Raw genomic sequence first — 13,497 nt, 5'->3', positions numbered from 1 at the left:
TCACCACCCATCAGCGCGTCAGCATCCAGCTAGCGCCCAGAGTGCCACTCTACCGGTAATAACCGGTGATACCATTTATCCTACACATGGAGTGGTTGTGGCCCCGCATTCACCCATCTATCTCGTGTTTACAAGCATTCCTATAATATACTCGAGTATACTCGAGTGTAGGTGGTTATTGTTATTCAACATTCCATCCTCCTCACCGCTATACCTGAGATTGCCTATACCAAATCAACAGACTGATAAGATGCTGCAGACAAATCTACTAGCGTCAGGGCATGCAGATCTGGTCACTCGTAAGCTACTGCCCTGCTATACGAGTACTCATGGTCAGCTTGTATGTGCTAATCTTCCTCTCTTCTAGACGTGACTTATGATTTCTACGGAGAACGACGTGAGCTCGACTCTCGGTAGCGTCCGCCGACTTCATAAGCTGACATATGAATATAGTCGCTACATGCTCTGCGGACCAGAAAATCAAGTTATTCAGAAAGTCCCACGAAGGTACATGGGATCAGGAGACAGAGTGGAAGGTCAGCTACTTCCAAAATCTCATCAAATGAAATTTAGAAAGCTGATAGGGCCAGCAGGCACACGACGCTCCGATACTGCATCTCTCGTTTGCACACCCAGTACACGGTTCACTGCTCGCTTCTTCGTCGCATGATCGAACAGTCCGAATATGGGAGGAACCAACAGGTAGAGAACGAGAGGGAAGGTGGATTGAGAGAGCTGTTCTGACGGGTGCGAAGGGGAGTGTGAAGCAGGTTGAGTTTGGCACGGGCGATTCGGGTAGTGAACCTAGAGTGGTGAGTGCATCTTTCTCCCTTTTCAGCTGTCTGTGTCACATCTGACGAGCTGGTTATGTCGCTTCGCCCGTAACAGGCAACAATATCAACCGATTCATACCTCCGTATATACTCTTCCGCCGACCCCTCCTTATCCGACTGGTCACTCCTCCAACCCATACATGTCCCCTCCCTACCACCTCCCGGATCGAACGATGAACCTCCCCTCGAAGCTGGCGCAGGCAGTACCAACGAGCTGGCCAACGGCGGATGGGGCTTATCATGGTGTAAAGAGCGATGGTGGGGTTCCATCATATCTGTCTTCTCAGGTATCTCACCAACAGTCAAAATACTCTCAATACCTATCGATACTTCCTCTTCGGCAAATTCCATCTTATTCCTTAACCCACCTTCATCTTCCTCGACAGCTTCTTTGACAAGTATAGCCTGGGCTCCATCTTGTGGGAGATCGTACCATCTGATAGCTACTGGAAGTAGGGATGGGACCATCAGGATATGGCGGGTCGAACCTCCCAGTGAGAAGTTGAGGGTGGACTACAATGATGATGGGTACCATGATGGGGTGGCAGGGGGTCAGTGGAAAGGCGAGTGCGTGGCGGATTTCGGGAAAGGTGGGGCTAGGATAGGTATGGTTGATGTGAGTTTGGCTTGCAAATATCTTGGGATATACGGAGATGTATTTTTTTTTGGATGGCGGTAAGATCTGATGAGCTGATTGATCCTGGTGATTCTCTACAGTGGAACGCGACTGGTACGACATTGACGACGACGGATGATGAAGGTGTAGTGAGGATATATAAGCGTGAGTAGTCCATTTCATCTGATGGATCTTGGGTGCCCTTAGGGATGTCAGCTGATAAGGATATATGGCTTGTAGCTACATATGCGAGAAGTTGGAAACTTTTGGGTCAGATGACAGCTGAGGAACCACCTCATGAAGATGGGAATGGACAGTGACAGGGTACCCACGCACGATTTGGACCAGGTCAGGTGATTATGATACAGTATGATCACCGCCATGCAAATATGACGTTGCTGTGACATGTCTGTCATGGTGGAAATCTCATAGGGTACTGACCATACATGTAAGGCCTTCTGCAAGATCATCGATGTCACTTGTGAGATATGCTCGTCTATGGGTGTTCCATGTCCGCTTGGAACGGATGAACGAGCTCCGTTCTCGATTGGCTGGGCGAATCGACAGATATCATTCAACAAACAACCACAGAGATTCGTATCGAGCATATTCTCCGATAGTCACGGTCGAACGAGAATGACGATACACGATGCATCCTTTGATTCTGGGTATTTGACCTCCTTTCATTGGAGTTACAGATTGAATATCCGCTCTCTGCAATCACCCAGCCCAGGAGTGTATAAGTGAGATACACTTCTCGTGAAGATAATAAGAGATACAAAAACCTTACACATCTTTCTTCCGCTACATTCCACTTTGACGATTGACCTGATAAAACATGTCTGATGGAGACGATCGAAACCAACATGAACCGCACTATTCCGAGGAAGGGATCAGAGGCGCCGGGGGTTGGGGGTGTGGTACTTTAGGCAGCATCCCCGAAGAGGGAGAGCAGGAGCAGGGGACGACTACTGAATCTGGCGGGGAGGACGATATCATGGATCAGCTACTAGCGGATTTCAAAAAAGGTAATTTATCGGATTTATCTGGGGGTGCGCCGTTCTCTTCTGAACATCGACGCTCCGACCAGACCCACGAACGAGATAACGGTGTACCGCACACTTCGTTTGCCCCCAGGAGCGTGTACGATCTGGGCACTGGACAACAAAGTCGATATAGGCAGTTCACCTTTGGGATGGGAGGTCAAGCGGGTCAGTCAGGGCGGGGGGAACGAGATGATCTGCAAACTCACAGTGGAGATCACGAACAAAGTGACCTTTCGAAATTCAAGTTGATACAACACAAACACGGTGCGGATGCGACTGCGACTGGACAAGGGAGTTCCGATGGAAATAAGCGTGCTCGACTTGAATAGGAGATTTCAGATCATACGTACCTAGTAACACCCATGGGTCATACCACATCGTATGCTATCATATGTGTAATGAGACAAGCCGAGCTCTGTAATGCATAACATCGTATTTTATTGCAGACCCCCTCCCCTCCCCCAGTTACCTTGAAGACCGCACAGCATATCGACCACGGGCACCGTCGTCTCAGTCTCGATCCCCGCTGTCTACTGTATGATAACGATTGAATGGCATCTCCCGATCTCGAGGACATCTCTTTCGTAGCTAGCTATCGCTCATTTGTCCCTTCCCCTTGAAACCAGGCCACTTCATCCACCGCTTCTTCGACCCGGCTCTACTTCCCACAAGTCATACTGGGTATCTATCTGTGGAGCACAAGTACAGTACCAAAAAAACACTTTCAATACATCAACAACATCATCATTCTCGAACCCTCAGCTCTCCCCTAGAATGGTAGATAGAGACATGGACACTAATTGGGTCAAGACCAAAAAACCACGAGGCAGTACGACCACCCAGCGAGGTTCCAATCCATACTACTCGGCAGCCTATGACACGGAAGACGAAGACTAATACTCGGGGGACACAGCTAAGGAAGCGATCGAATATGGTAACCATCCTGGAAGCGTTTGGGAAGGTGAACGGCATGCTTGAGGTTATACCGACGATCTATACCTCGGTTCTCCTACTCAGCATCAGGAAGAATGGGGGAACTCACCTTGGTATATCCCTCGCCAACATTCATCTCCATCCGACACACGGCCCAAGGGAAATGCACGACAACCCTGAGACCACCAGGGGCCGTCCAGCCATGGGACCAAGACGGCGGGGCAATGTGATTCCAATCGAACTTGTGATAAACAAGGTACGGCTGGGGAAGAGGACCTTGTCGAAGGACTCGGGAAGATGAGTCTTGGGGCTATTGTATGGTACGAAAAGTTTGGCACGATTTCCATTTTTGCCACCATAGAGAGTCCTCTTTGTACCGAGATTTTCTGCTATGCCTCATATGCAAGAGATTGGTATTTTCAGCTGTGACTGAGCAGTGGGACCTGTACAACAACACTATCAATGTTTAGAGCCTCAGATCATGCATGCACGGAATCAATGGCGGGATACATTGAGACCAAGCAGTGCCACTTCGAATTTGGTGCGTCAAACTCAGTTCATTCCGGTTGTTAACATGAGGCGATGTGATTTGCGCCTGTTGGCATCGCTACAAGTGCTTCCAAATGAGCGAGACACCTACTGCTGGAGCTCTCAGCTGTCCTCTACCGATTCATGCAGATTTCATGCATATTCCATTGTATGGGCAGTTTATAATACCACTGACAAAAGAGGCAGCTATGGTGGCAAAAACGGAAATCGTGCCAAACTTTTCGTACCATACAATAGTACTCTACGAGCTGATATGAAGACTAACCGATTTGGACCGCATAGCGCAGCCCTGATAGTACATGTGACAAGTTATGAATTCTTGCTGATTATCTTGCTATCACCTGTCTGGAAGTGCTCTTCCAAGTTGTTGATGTGGTGATGCTGATACAGAGATGCCTAGTCCACAGGAAGCTGTGGACGGATGTATTTGTCGAAGAGCACCTTCTAGTTAAGCAGCATGGTGATTACATTTCGTCACTCTTATCGTTATACTACATCAGTCTTATCAAAAACTTATTAAAGTCATTGCAAAGTCACAAGGTTTAGTCTCCTGAATTCGGATCGACAATGCGTATTCACTATATCGGTTGTATGATGATGTCCAAAATCTCGATACTGTCTGACATCAGGGCGTCATGGTGAGTTATGACCTATCTGTTGCTTATATGTAGACGCCACACTCTCAAGCCTCGCTGGTATCGGGTTCGACCATAGCTCATCCCAGTGTTGTTGATCGGGTCCACAACGAGTTTCTCGCGAACGACTCCGTAGGGGCTCTTTTTACGGCATACCTGTCGAATGTCCAAGACAAAAAGGACGAGTGTAGCGATGTTGTGAACCAGCCTGTGCGTATTCTCAAATCCTCCCTTGACCCAAACGCACAACCGAGGTCACGTCTGTCCCTCCCTTGATATCGAAGACGTTACATATCCTCTTTTGTGCTGCTAGCCCCACTCCCTCCTTACAAGGTCGCACTCCCTTCTGGTCTCGGAAGCAGCAATGAAATCGAGTCAACTCGTCATGTTGTAATTTACCTATACACAGTGCCCGGAATGTAACGTCAAAAGACTTCCTGAATTATAGTGCAATATATTTCTTCCATCTGTGAGCGACAGACAAGATACCAATACCATCACAAACAGCATGGCAGACAACAAATCCGTTTCAAGGTACACCGCTAACCAGGGTGCTGACCGGGGTGATCGAGTGGCACCTCAATCCCATACGACGACCGGACAAGCAGGTTTCCAAGGTCAATCGAACCACGGGCATGCGCCCGCTAGTCACTGGTCGGGAGAGTCGGTGGCGGGAGATCCTCGATATGCGCAAGCCGAAAGGACGCAGGATGAATATGCGACGACCGAAACTGGAGACGATCCTAGAGGTGCTTGGCAAGGCGAATGGACTTCTAGAGGTAACACATGCGGTTATGATCATCGCCCTGGCCATACTACCCAAAGTTCAGCGGGCGGAAGATCGTTAACTTATGGCAATCATGGTGACTATAACGCCTCCAATCAACCTGTGGTGGTTCCCCCAAGCGTGAATCAATACGGTCAACAATTCGCCGGTCAGGGCGGTCATCATAATCACAAACATCACTTTGCCACGAGGGGTACTCTCGGAGATTCCAGGACTGCGAGGATCGAGAGTCACCTAGAAGAATTAGAGAGGATGGTGTCAGGAGATTCATCTCTACAGTAATTTAAATGCAGTCCCATTCGCATTGCGTTCAAATTCAGCTCGTGCAGCGAGCCCTCCTGTGAGCTCCGCACTTTGCCTCTATCCGTATATAGGAATGTGTTGATACGTATGTAGGACTGATGCATACAGCTTATTGGTGCATGTTCATGTCTATACAGACGAAATTCACACATGAGTTATTCGATCTTCTCGTGCCTGACAAGGGGTCATATAATGCCCTCTTTCGACACACCCCAGAGATCTTGTCCAAGTCCATACGAGCGAGACGCACGTCCATCTTTTTTAGAAGAACCCATCTTGATCTTGGTAGCTTTTAAATGCATCTACGTTCCAGATCAGCTTCTTTTCCCTCCATGTGTCTCACGAACCGTGATCATGGTAAGTTTTGCAATTCGACCGTGCTGGGACTTTGCGATCCCGTCGTTCTCTCACAATCTTAGTAAGGAACGCCGATGTCACTTCTAAGATCACCAGAGTAAACATCGCATGAAGCGCGGTACAACAAACATATATCTATATACAGGATCCGAATGACTTGAGGTTGTTGACGTCACGGTGTGGGATCTCAAAGATGCGATGGACACAACATAATCCAAAGAAAAGTCTAAACCTCAACCGCTATGTTCTACTTATACTTATCCCCCAACTCCGTTCTCGCAGAAGGATCCAAACTATTTCTCATCCCCAACAGAGTCTTACTAACAGCTTCGGTAGTACCTATCATAGGTTTCAGTACAGCTATGGGTACAGCCCTGACGACGGCTCTGAGCGGGCCCTGCGAAGTATCATAAAGCATTAGCTCTCCTACATTATCCCTACTCCGAATCACCAAACACACTACCCATGCAATGCACCATATACAGTCGTATGACAAGATGACGAAGAGGATAACGGCTTGGTTTATATTGATTGGTGACAGTCCACTCACATCATCTCCCGACCTTTCATAAACCTCCATAGGCACCGCCAAAATCGTCTGCGCAGCCGCATTAACATTCTTTGACAAACTCTTATACGCAGCCTGTACCCCCTGTCTCACACCTTCAGGCTGGTTCGCATACCTCGACACGATATCATCCTCATCTTCACTTGATGTCCCTTCGCCTTCTCCTTCTCCCCTTTCCCATGAGGTATTCTCAGAAGAGGACGAGGTGATAGGTTGAACCACGACATTGGGAGCACCCAATACGTTTTCCGCTTTTTCCAGGATGATCTGCGTACCAGTTGCCAACCTCGCTCCAAGCTTCATCATTTCCATGGCAGTGGACTTGACGAACGAGTTGGTCCCTCTCTGAACTCCTTTTGCTAATCTACCGTCCTTCCTATATTGTTCTATGGGAAGTAAGATCAGGTCTGCCACTCCCGATCCGACGTTGACGATGGATCGGATGGGAGATACCCCAGATATCACATCGGCAAGTTGGTTGGCTTTTACGTCGGGTGTCCAGAGGTCTTGTAGGGTCGTTCCTAGACGATCCCAACCGGTGATCTACAAATGATATAAATCAACAGATTAGCGCCATTCACGGCAATTGACTGGATTCCAATTATCAAATGACAAGTGATGGCAGATAATGCAAATCCATATTAGGAGCGACGTGAGATAATGGAGAAACAAACTCACCCCAGACAAGGTAATATGCCTCAACGTCATCTCAGCCCCATCAAAGTGAAAGAAATTCATCAACTCTATAGTCTTTCCCTCTCTCAATGCCGCGAAGTCAACTCTCTTGGGTTTATAATCCAACTTGAGCTCTATCGGGAAAATCTCTACATGCTGGAAGAACGGGTCGGTCGCTTTCGTAGGGGAAGTGAGCGAAGTCGAGTTAGGGATGGATTGGGGCGACGGCGACGGCGACTTGAAGCTGAAGAACCGTTTGAGGAAGTCTAGAGCATCTTGGTCGACGTGGAGTCGTAGTGGTAAGATCTTGGCCTACAAACGGATAACAAGACCATATTAGTCACCCATCAGTCAAGGGTATCGCGGACAGAGAGAAGGTATGTACTCACCCTCAACCTCAATTCCTCCTCTCCTCCATCTTCCAACCTTATCCCCTTCAACTCCACTCTGACCATATCAGAGTCCGTCTCCCGTACGTTCCCCCTATTATCAGATTTCATAGACATCAAGAACTTCTTCCAGGTCGACGTCCTAATATGATCCAATATCTCCATCTCCCTCACTTTCACCTCCACCTTCGACGACACCTTATCTTCCCCAATGCTTGAGGGGAAAAGATCGACTGATGAGCGTAAAGATGTGAGGTTGATCTCAATTTGTGGCTTCTTTGACCTGGTCAATTTCTTTCCTTTCAACCTTGTTTTACTGCTCTTCTTGTGTTCTCTCTCTCTTGATTGACGAGTGGGACCTAGACCAGGTAAAGTCTGCCATGAACTTGCTGTACTTTCCATTTCAGTTTGCGTATCATTCTCATTCATATCGTCCAACTCCTCATCGATCGCAGCAATCAAAGCTTCATGGTTCATCTCTGACGAGTTCTTACCTTCCAGCCCTATGTAGATGGAATTGAACAACACCGATTTAGTGGATCTTTCGAAATCTATCGATTCATCTGCTTTTTGTCCAGATGCCAACAACTGTCTGATCTTCTCTAAGCGTTTTCGTACAGCTCGAATCTCATCTTCTATGGCTTTGCGAGTTCGTTGCCAGTCGTACCCGTCATGAAGGAGTATCTTGATATTACAGTCATTGATTCGTATGCGGGTTTTACCGATCTGCAATCTGATTCACATACACATTTCGTCAGCACAAATTGATACACTAGGTGAAAGATGCCAACTCACTCATCGTCGTAGCCTTTGTTGAGAACCGGCAGACTGTCCCAGTAGTTCTCATCCATATCGAACCCCTCATTAAGCAGAATCTTGATAGTCTCCCCACCAAGCTCTCCCTCACCATCATCAGTCTGCCATGATCTCAGAGATTCGCCCGTCGCCTTATCCAGGGTAGGCTGGTTGGAAGCCAGCCGTGAAGCTCGATCGAGATAGTCCAGGTTTGTGGGTAAATCGTCCTCGATCATATCTGCTCCAGAGACGATGTCAGGTATGAGGTTGAAGGCTTGCTCATCGATCGAATCAAAGACATTGATAGATCGGTCGAGCGTTGTAGGTGAACGAACGGGTTTTGGTGGTGTACTAGGCGAGACCGTTAGTATCCGTCCGTCTTTCAAAAATTGCAGATAGCTCACGATTTCGATGGTACCAGTTTGGCAAAGTCCCCTACCAGTCCGCCAAAACTAGCTAGCGAGTCGGCGCAAGCGGTAATTCTGGCTTGGACTTGCAATACCGCCAGCTAAATCCCTATATGAGCTACGTTTCTACAGCCAGATATGTCGACTCAACTCACCAGAACCTCCCCCGTACCAGTCAAGTCTCTTAGACATTGTAAGTCCACCGAGCTGATCTCAATTAACTGGGCATATCCCGCTTTCTGCTCGAAGTGTAAAACATCAGCCATGATCAAAAGCTACCACCACCCGAACAGGCGTGGAAAATTACGGAAAGATAAGAGTAATTCAATGTGGGTTCATGACTCACCCGCCAAACTTCCGCCGAATCACCCACCCCCACTCCCAATTCACCCACCGCCCCCAGATCATCCACAGCCAAAACCGCCAGCCTCCCCGCACTACACTTAATCTCATTATCATCCCCATCCGACCTCATATCTGTCCTCACATCCACCGAGCCCAGCACTACCACCACAGCACCGCCGAGGGTAGGTGTAGTCGCATGTATCGAGCAGTCTTGAAGCAACAACTTGATACGGGTGACCTCGGACGGTACCACATCTTCGAACACACCTTCGGGAGTTTTGGCGAATCGTGCCAGGTCTATCACCCAATCTACCGACTTTAGGTAAAATGTCAGACAAGTCAAAGTCACTGAGATACCAGTCTCTTTCGTCGATGTCGTCACATTGGTGAGGGATGAGAAACGAAGTTGGACGAGAGGTTGTGGTTGGCTTGTCAGCGTGTATGGTGTAGTCCGACCGAGGATCTTGGTTGGATTGGTATTATCACTCTCGGTCTTATCTGAGAAATCGGCATCCATGAGAGATAGATTGAATACCATCTCATGTCTTCCCGCAACGTTCGATTCAACCTTGATATCCATATCACTAGCTTTCAGCGCTAGGACCCTCTCACCGCCGTTGAGTCTAGGTGCATAGAGCGATATGTCCGTTTCGCTAATTTCCAATTTCAGGATCGTAGCGGATAAGTCCGAATCATCCTCGTCCTCTGTCGAACTAGATGCTGAGGAACTTCCTCGGGTAGATCCAGGTGCACCAAAGAACCGACTTCCAATCATCTTGAGATCATCCCGAGGCTTAGGTGCTGAACCATCACCGAACGCGCCATCCAGCCAGTGGGTGATATCGTCAGCGAAGAATTGAAGGCCCTCGATAGTCTTCTGTTTGATCTTGGCTTGGACGGACGGTATGCGACAGGTGATCTTGGTGGTTTTGGTCTCGGTAGGTGAAGTGGACGACCGTAGCTCCACGCTGGGCAGAATAGGGGATATGTCAAAGTCGGTTGGATCAGGTGCAAGAGGTCCAATAACGATGAATGCAGATGATCTCCGCTCTATCGCAGTGTCATATTCAGCTGAGAGGTACTGTGGACAGAAAAGCTGAACATACCTGGAGCTCTGGAGAAGAACAGGACCATCTTCTCCCACATGACCATCGTACCATCTTCCTGACCCTTCTCGGATTTTCTACTTGATCCTCCTTCAACATTGCCTCCCGCCGAGACCTTGGCTCGAAGATGATGCATGTCAAGCGTGACGATACCGGATCTCAGGTGTCCTCCATCCCCCCAAGTCCCTCTTCTGTTGATGGGAGCGGGACATCTGATATCCAATCTGACCAAGGGACATTTGATGTCTACGATAGGTTTAGTGGCGGACGTGGCTTGAATAGTAGAGTATGAGGAAGCTTGAGCGTCAAGATCATCAATGATAGATTCGGTTGTTCTTTGTCTGATAGGTTCCTGGGGGCGGTGGTAGGATCGCATGCCAAAGGGTGGCGGGGGATCGACGGGATCTGGTGTCGAGCGAATGGCAGGAGCGATACTTCGAAGCATGGGCAGGAGCCGTTCTACCAGAGAAAGATCGAAGAACACGTGGATGGGATGGAATATGATCGATGCAGCTGAAAGCTATTGTCAGCATCCCACTATCTTAGCAAAAAGGCTGACTCACTAGAATTGGGAACCAAGTCCTTCTTCATAGTCATCACAGGTCCTTCATCCGCTTCTGTCACTGCCGAAGGAGCACCTTTAAGAATCCCTTTGCCCTTCTGCTTGACTTTCCATTGCTTCTCACTACCGCCTGCTTTCCTCTGCAAACCCGAGTTCCGCCAGTCTACCGAATCAAACTCTGGAAATACCGGAGAGCGACCATTCTGTTCAGGTCTATGTAGGGTAGTGGAGAGGGAGCTTGATGAGACGCCAGGGGCAACATCGTATTGCCTCGGCAGAATGGTATCGAACAGTAGCACAGGAAATGCACCTCCGGGAGGTATATCTGAAGGGTCGCCAGTGGTGGTATCAGAAGCCAAGTATTCGAATATCGACGCATCTTGTAGAGTGATAGACAGTGTCGGTGGAGGTGGACCTGGGCGGGTGATGGTGGACGTCCGTCGAGGTAGACGGGTTGTAGAGGGCTGATTTGGCTTATGGGGTCTAGTGATTGTCTGATTCCTGACTGTGAAAGCTTCACTTGCATAGTGCGCTTCGAGGGTATCCAATCGTACTCGAAGATGACCATTAGGGATGAAGGTGGTTGATGGCTTCGCCCAGAACGATACCACATCACTGGCGAAATGTGGATCGGAAGAAGCGGACATATCGTAGATAACGGATGCGTAAAGTGCTCTGAGGCGTACACGAGCTGTCAATTGTGGTTGATTTACAGCTTGAGGACCTGAAGCTGGGCTGGCGGGCGCATTTGAACTATTGCTACTTGATGTACCTACAGTAGCATATTGGAGAGCAGATAGAATTATGGCCGCTTGCTCAGGAAGTATGACCGATGCGATAGTACCAATCGACACGTCAATGTCGATAGACGGGAGTCGAGAAGGAGTTGGATTAGGTGGCTGCTTATTTAATGTGGGTGATGAAGGGAGTCCTGGCGAGGTCGCTGTATCATATGAGCTTGGAGACAATTGCCTAGTCGTCTTCATCCGTAGTACTATATCCTCTGATCCAAAGGTCAAGAGCAATCTATCCTTCGGTGTCATGACAGGAGATGTGGGTGTAGGTGTTGCTGATCTACTTGAATCTTCTTCGTTTATGACTTTCTCGGGTATGCCAGGTGAGCTAACAGCGGGTTTCTCGCTCATTGCACTAAGATAGACACTAGCATCTGAGTTGAGGTCCGACATTGTGCTTTCTCTCAGATCCACGACCGCTTGAGACATCATCATATCCTGATATTCGCCTCCTGAGGATGACGCAGTCGAATTGGACGATATGGACGATGACCTTGACGAAGTTGAGAACGTGGGCCTGGAGGAAGGAGTGCCAGATGAACCTACTGCCGTCGGTATAGGCAGCATATGAATTGTCACACCTGAAAGGCGGATTGATCTGATGGTCGTTCTCGAATTGTCATTCTCCGAGGATTCAGCTTGACTCGAAGTTTCATCGGCATATTTGATCTCTGCTACACGAACCTCAAAGATACCTCCATGATCTTCATCATCGAATCTGATTTGAATTTTGATATTCTTGATCTTGAATTCCAATCGTGCCAAGATCCGTTCTACCAATCCAGCTAAGACAGTGGTGCTCTCGACAGTAGCAGGTAAAGGTTGACCGTCCAGTCCTGGACTTGTCGGTCCCCCGAATGGGAATGATCCAGGTACTTCATCGTTACTGAACGGGTCGGTGGCATTTAGGACCAAGGATTGTCGGATTGATCGATCCAATTCGGCTTCTTCGTATGCATCTAGCTCTTCATGCAGGAAATCGTCCGCTGCTGAAGTGACTGATTCTGCCAGATCATGATGGGGTCCACGTTGGTTGGTAGAGGAAGGTGTCTTGCCTTTGCTATTGGATATTGGTGAGGGTCGGGATAGTACGAAAGATAGGTTGAGAGTGTCAACAGTAAGACATAAGGGGTCCGACCATAGATTCGATACTGGCACACGAGCGGTTACTTTTGACAAAGTTCCAGAAGTGATGATAAGAGGTACAGCTTGAGGAATCAGAGAGTTGATCTCCTGTTCGGTCAAGAATCATAGATCATTAGGTATGTCTCAGCAGATTCATGTGATCTTCTATTTACCCAGATGCTCATCACTCACATTGGTATCTACCTCTAGTCCCTCTAATTCTACCCAACCTTGACTCAACTGAGCCTGTATCCTCTCTGCATCCAGCGCTTCATCCTTGACGAATCTTCCTAATGATCTCTTAAGTACGTAGGATAAGAACCTTCGCTGTATATTTGCCGGAAGGGATATTGAGGGTAACGAAGGTAAGGTGAAAGGAAAGGTGGTTAAGAAAGCGGGTAAGGAGAACATGGTGTTTCCAGTGAGCTTTCGATGAGGTATCTCGGTCAGGTTGTCATGCTGATGTCGGCTTCAACCTATTGATCAGACAGCACGATATTCTATGAAGTGTATGAGAGTAACTCGAGATGTGTGATTGATATCATGAAGATAGATGGTTACAGACATCATCGATCCTCTACCATGCATACTTCATAGTCAGTCGCCACCGGCTATCATAGTAACAGACACAGAGAGAGATGGCGGACCTCGCCGAAGGACGATACTGAATGG

The 13,497-nt window shown here is 48.3% G+C and overlaps 4 protein-coding genes across 4 annotated transcripts; 3 read left to right on the top strand and 1 right to left on the bottom strand.

Moving 5' to 3' along the window:
• Window positions 1-250: 250 nt before the first annotated feature.
• On the top strand, window positions 251-1,769 carry I302_105446 (uncharacterized protein; the record flags this gene model as incomplete). Its single annotated transcript, XM_019195304.1, has 7 exons — window positions 251-299; window positions 368-397; window positions 454-536; window positions 594-812; window positions 889-1,449; window positions 1,551-1,614; window positions 1,690-1,769. The coding sequence occupies 7 exons, from the start codon at window positions 251-253 to the stop codon at window positions 1,767-1,769; spliced, it is 1,086 nt and encodes a 361-aa protein (XP_019043017.1).
• A 518-nt stretch (window positions 1,770-2,287) lies between these two features.
• I302_105445 (uncharacterized protein) lies at window positions 2,288-2,824 on the top strand (the record flags this gene model as incomplete). The annotated part of the gene is made up of 1 exon (XM_019195303.1): window positions 2,288-2,824. The coding sequence occupies one exon, from the start codon at window positions 2,288-2,290 to the stop codon at window positions 2,822-2,824; it is 537 nt and encodes a 178-aa protein (XP_019043016.1).
• A 2,296-nt stretch (window positions 2,825-5,120) lies between these two features.
• On the top strand, window positions 5,121-5,681 carry I302_105444 (uncharacterized protein; the record flags this gene model as incomplete). The annotated part of the gene is made up of 1 exon (XM_019195302.1): window positions 5,121-5,681. One exon carries the CDS (start codon window positions 5,121-5,123, stop codon window positions 5,679-5,681), a length of 561 nt encoding a protein of 186 aa, XP_019043015.1.
• A 625-nt stretch (window positions 5,682-6,306) lies between these two features.
• On the bottom strand, window positions 6,307-13,236 carry I302_105443 (uncharacterized protein; the record flags this gene model as incomplete). Its single annotated transcript, XM_019195301.1, has 11 exons — window positions 6,307-6,456; window positions 6,610-7,170; window positions 7,306-7,614; window positions 7,692-8,424; window positions 8,487-8,837; window positions 8,891-8,994; window positions 9,049-9,132; window positions 9,240-10,288; window positions 10,345-10,857; window positions 10,908-12,933; window positions 13,018-13,236. The coding sequence occupies 11 exons, from the start codon at window positions 13,234-13,236 to the stop codon at window positions 6,307-6,309; spliced, it is 6,099 nt and encodes a 2,032-aa protein (XP_019043014.1).
• Between the last annotated feature and the right edge of the window lie 261 nt (window positions 13,237-13,497).

Source organism: Kwoniella bestiolae, chromosome 3 (assembly GCF_000512585.2).
Source record: "Kwoniella bestiolae CBS 10118 chromosome 3, complete sequence".
In the NCBI taxonomy this organism is placed as follows: domain Eukaryota; kingdom Fungi; phylum Basidiomycota; class Tremellomycetes; order Tremellales; family Cryptococcaceae; genus Kwoniella; species Kwoniella bestiolae.
This window is presented reverse-complemented; position numbering and strand designations above follow the sequence as displayed.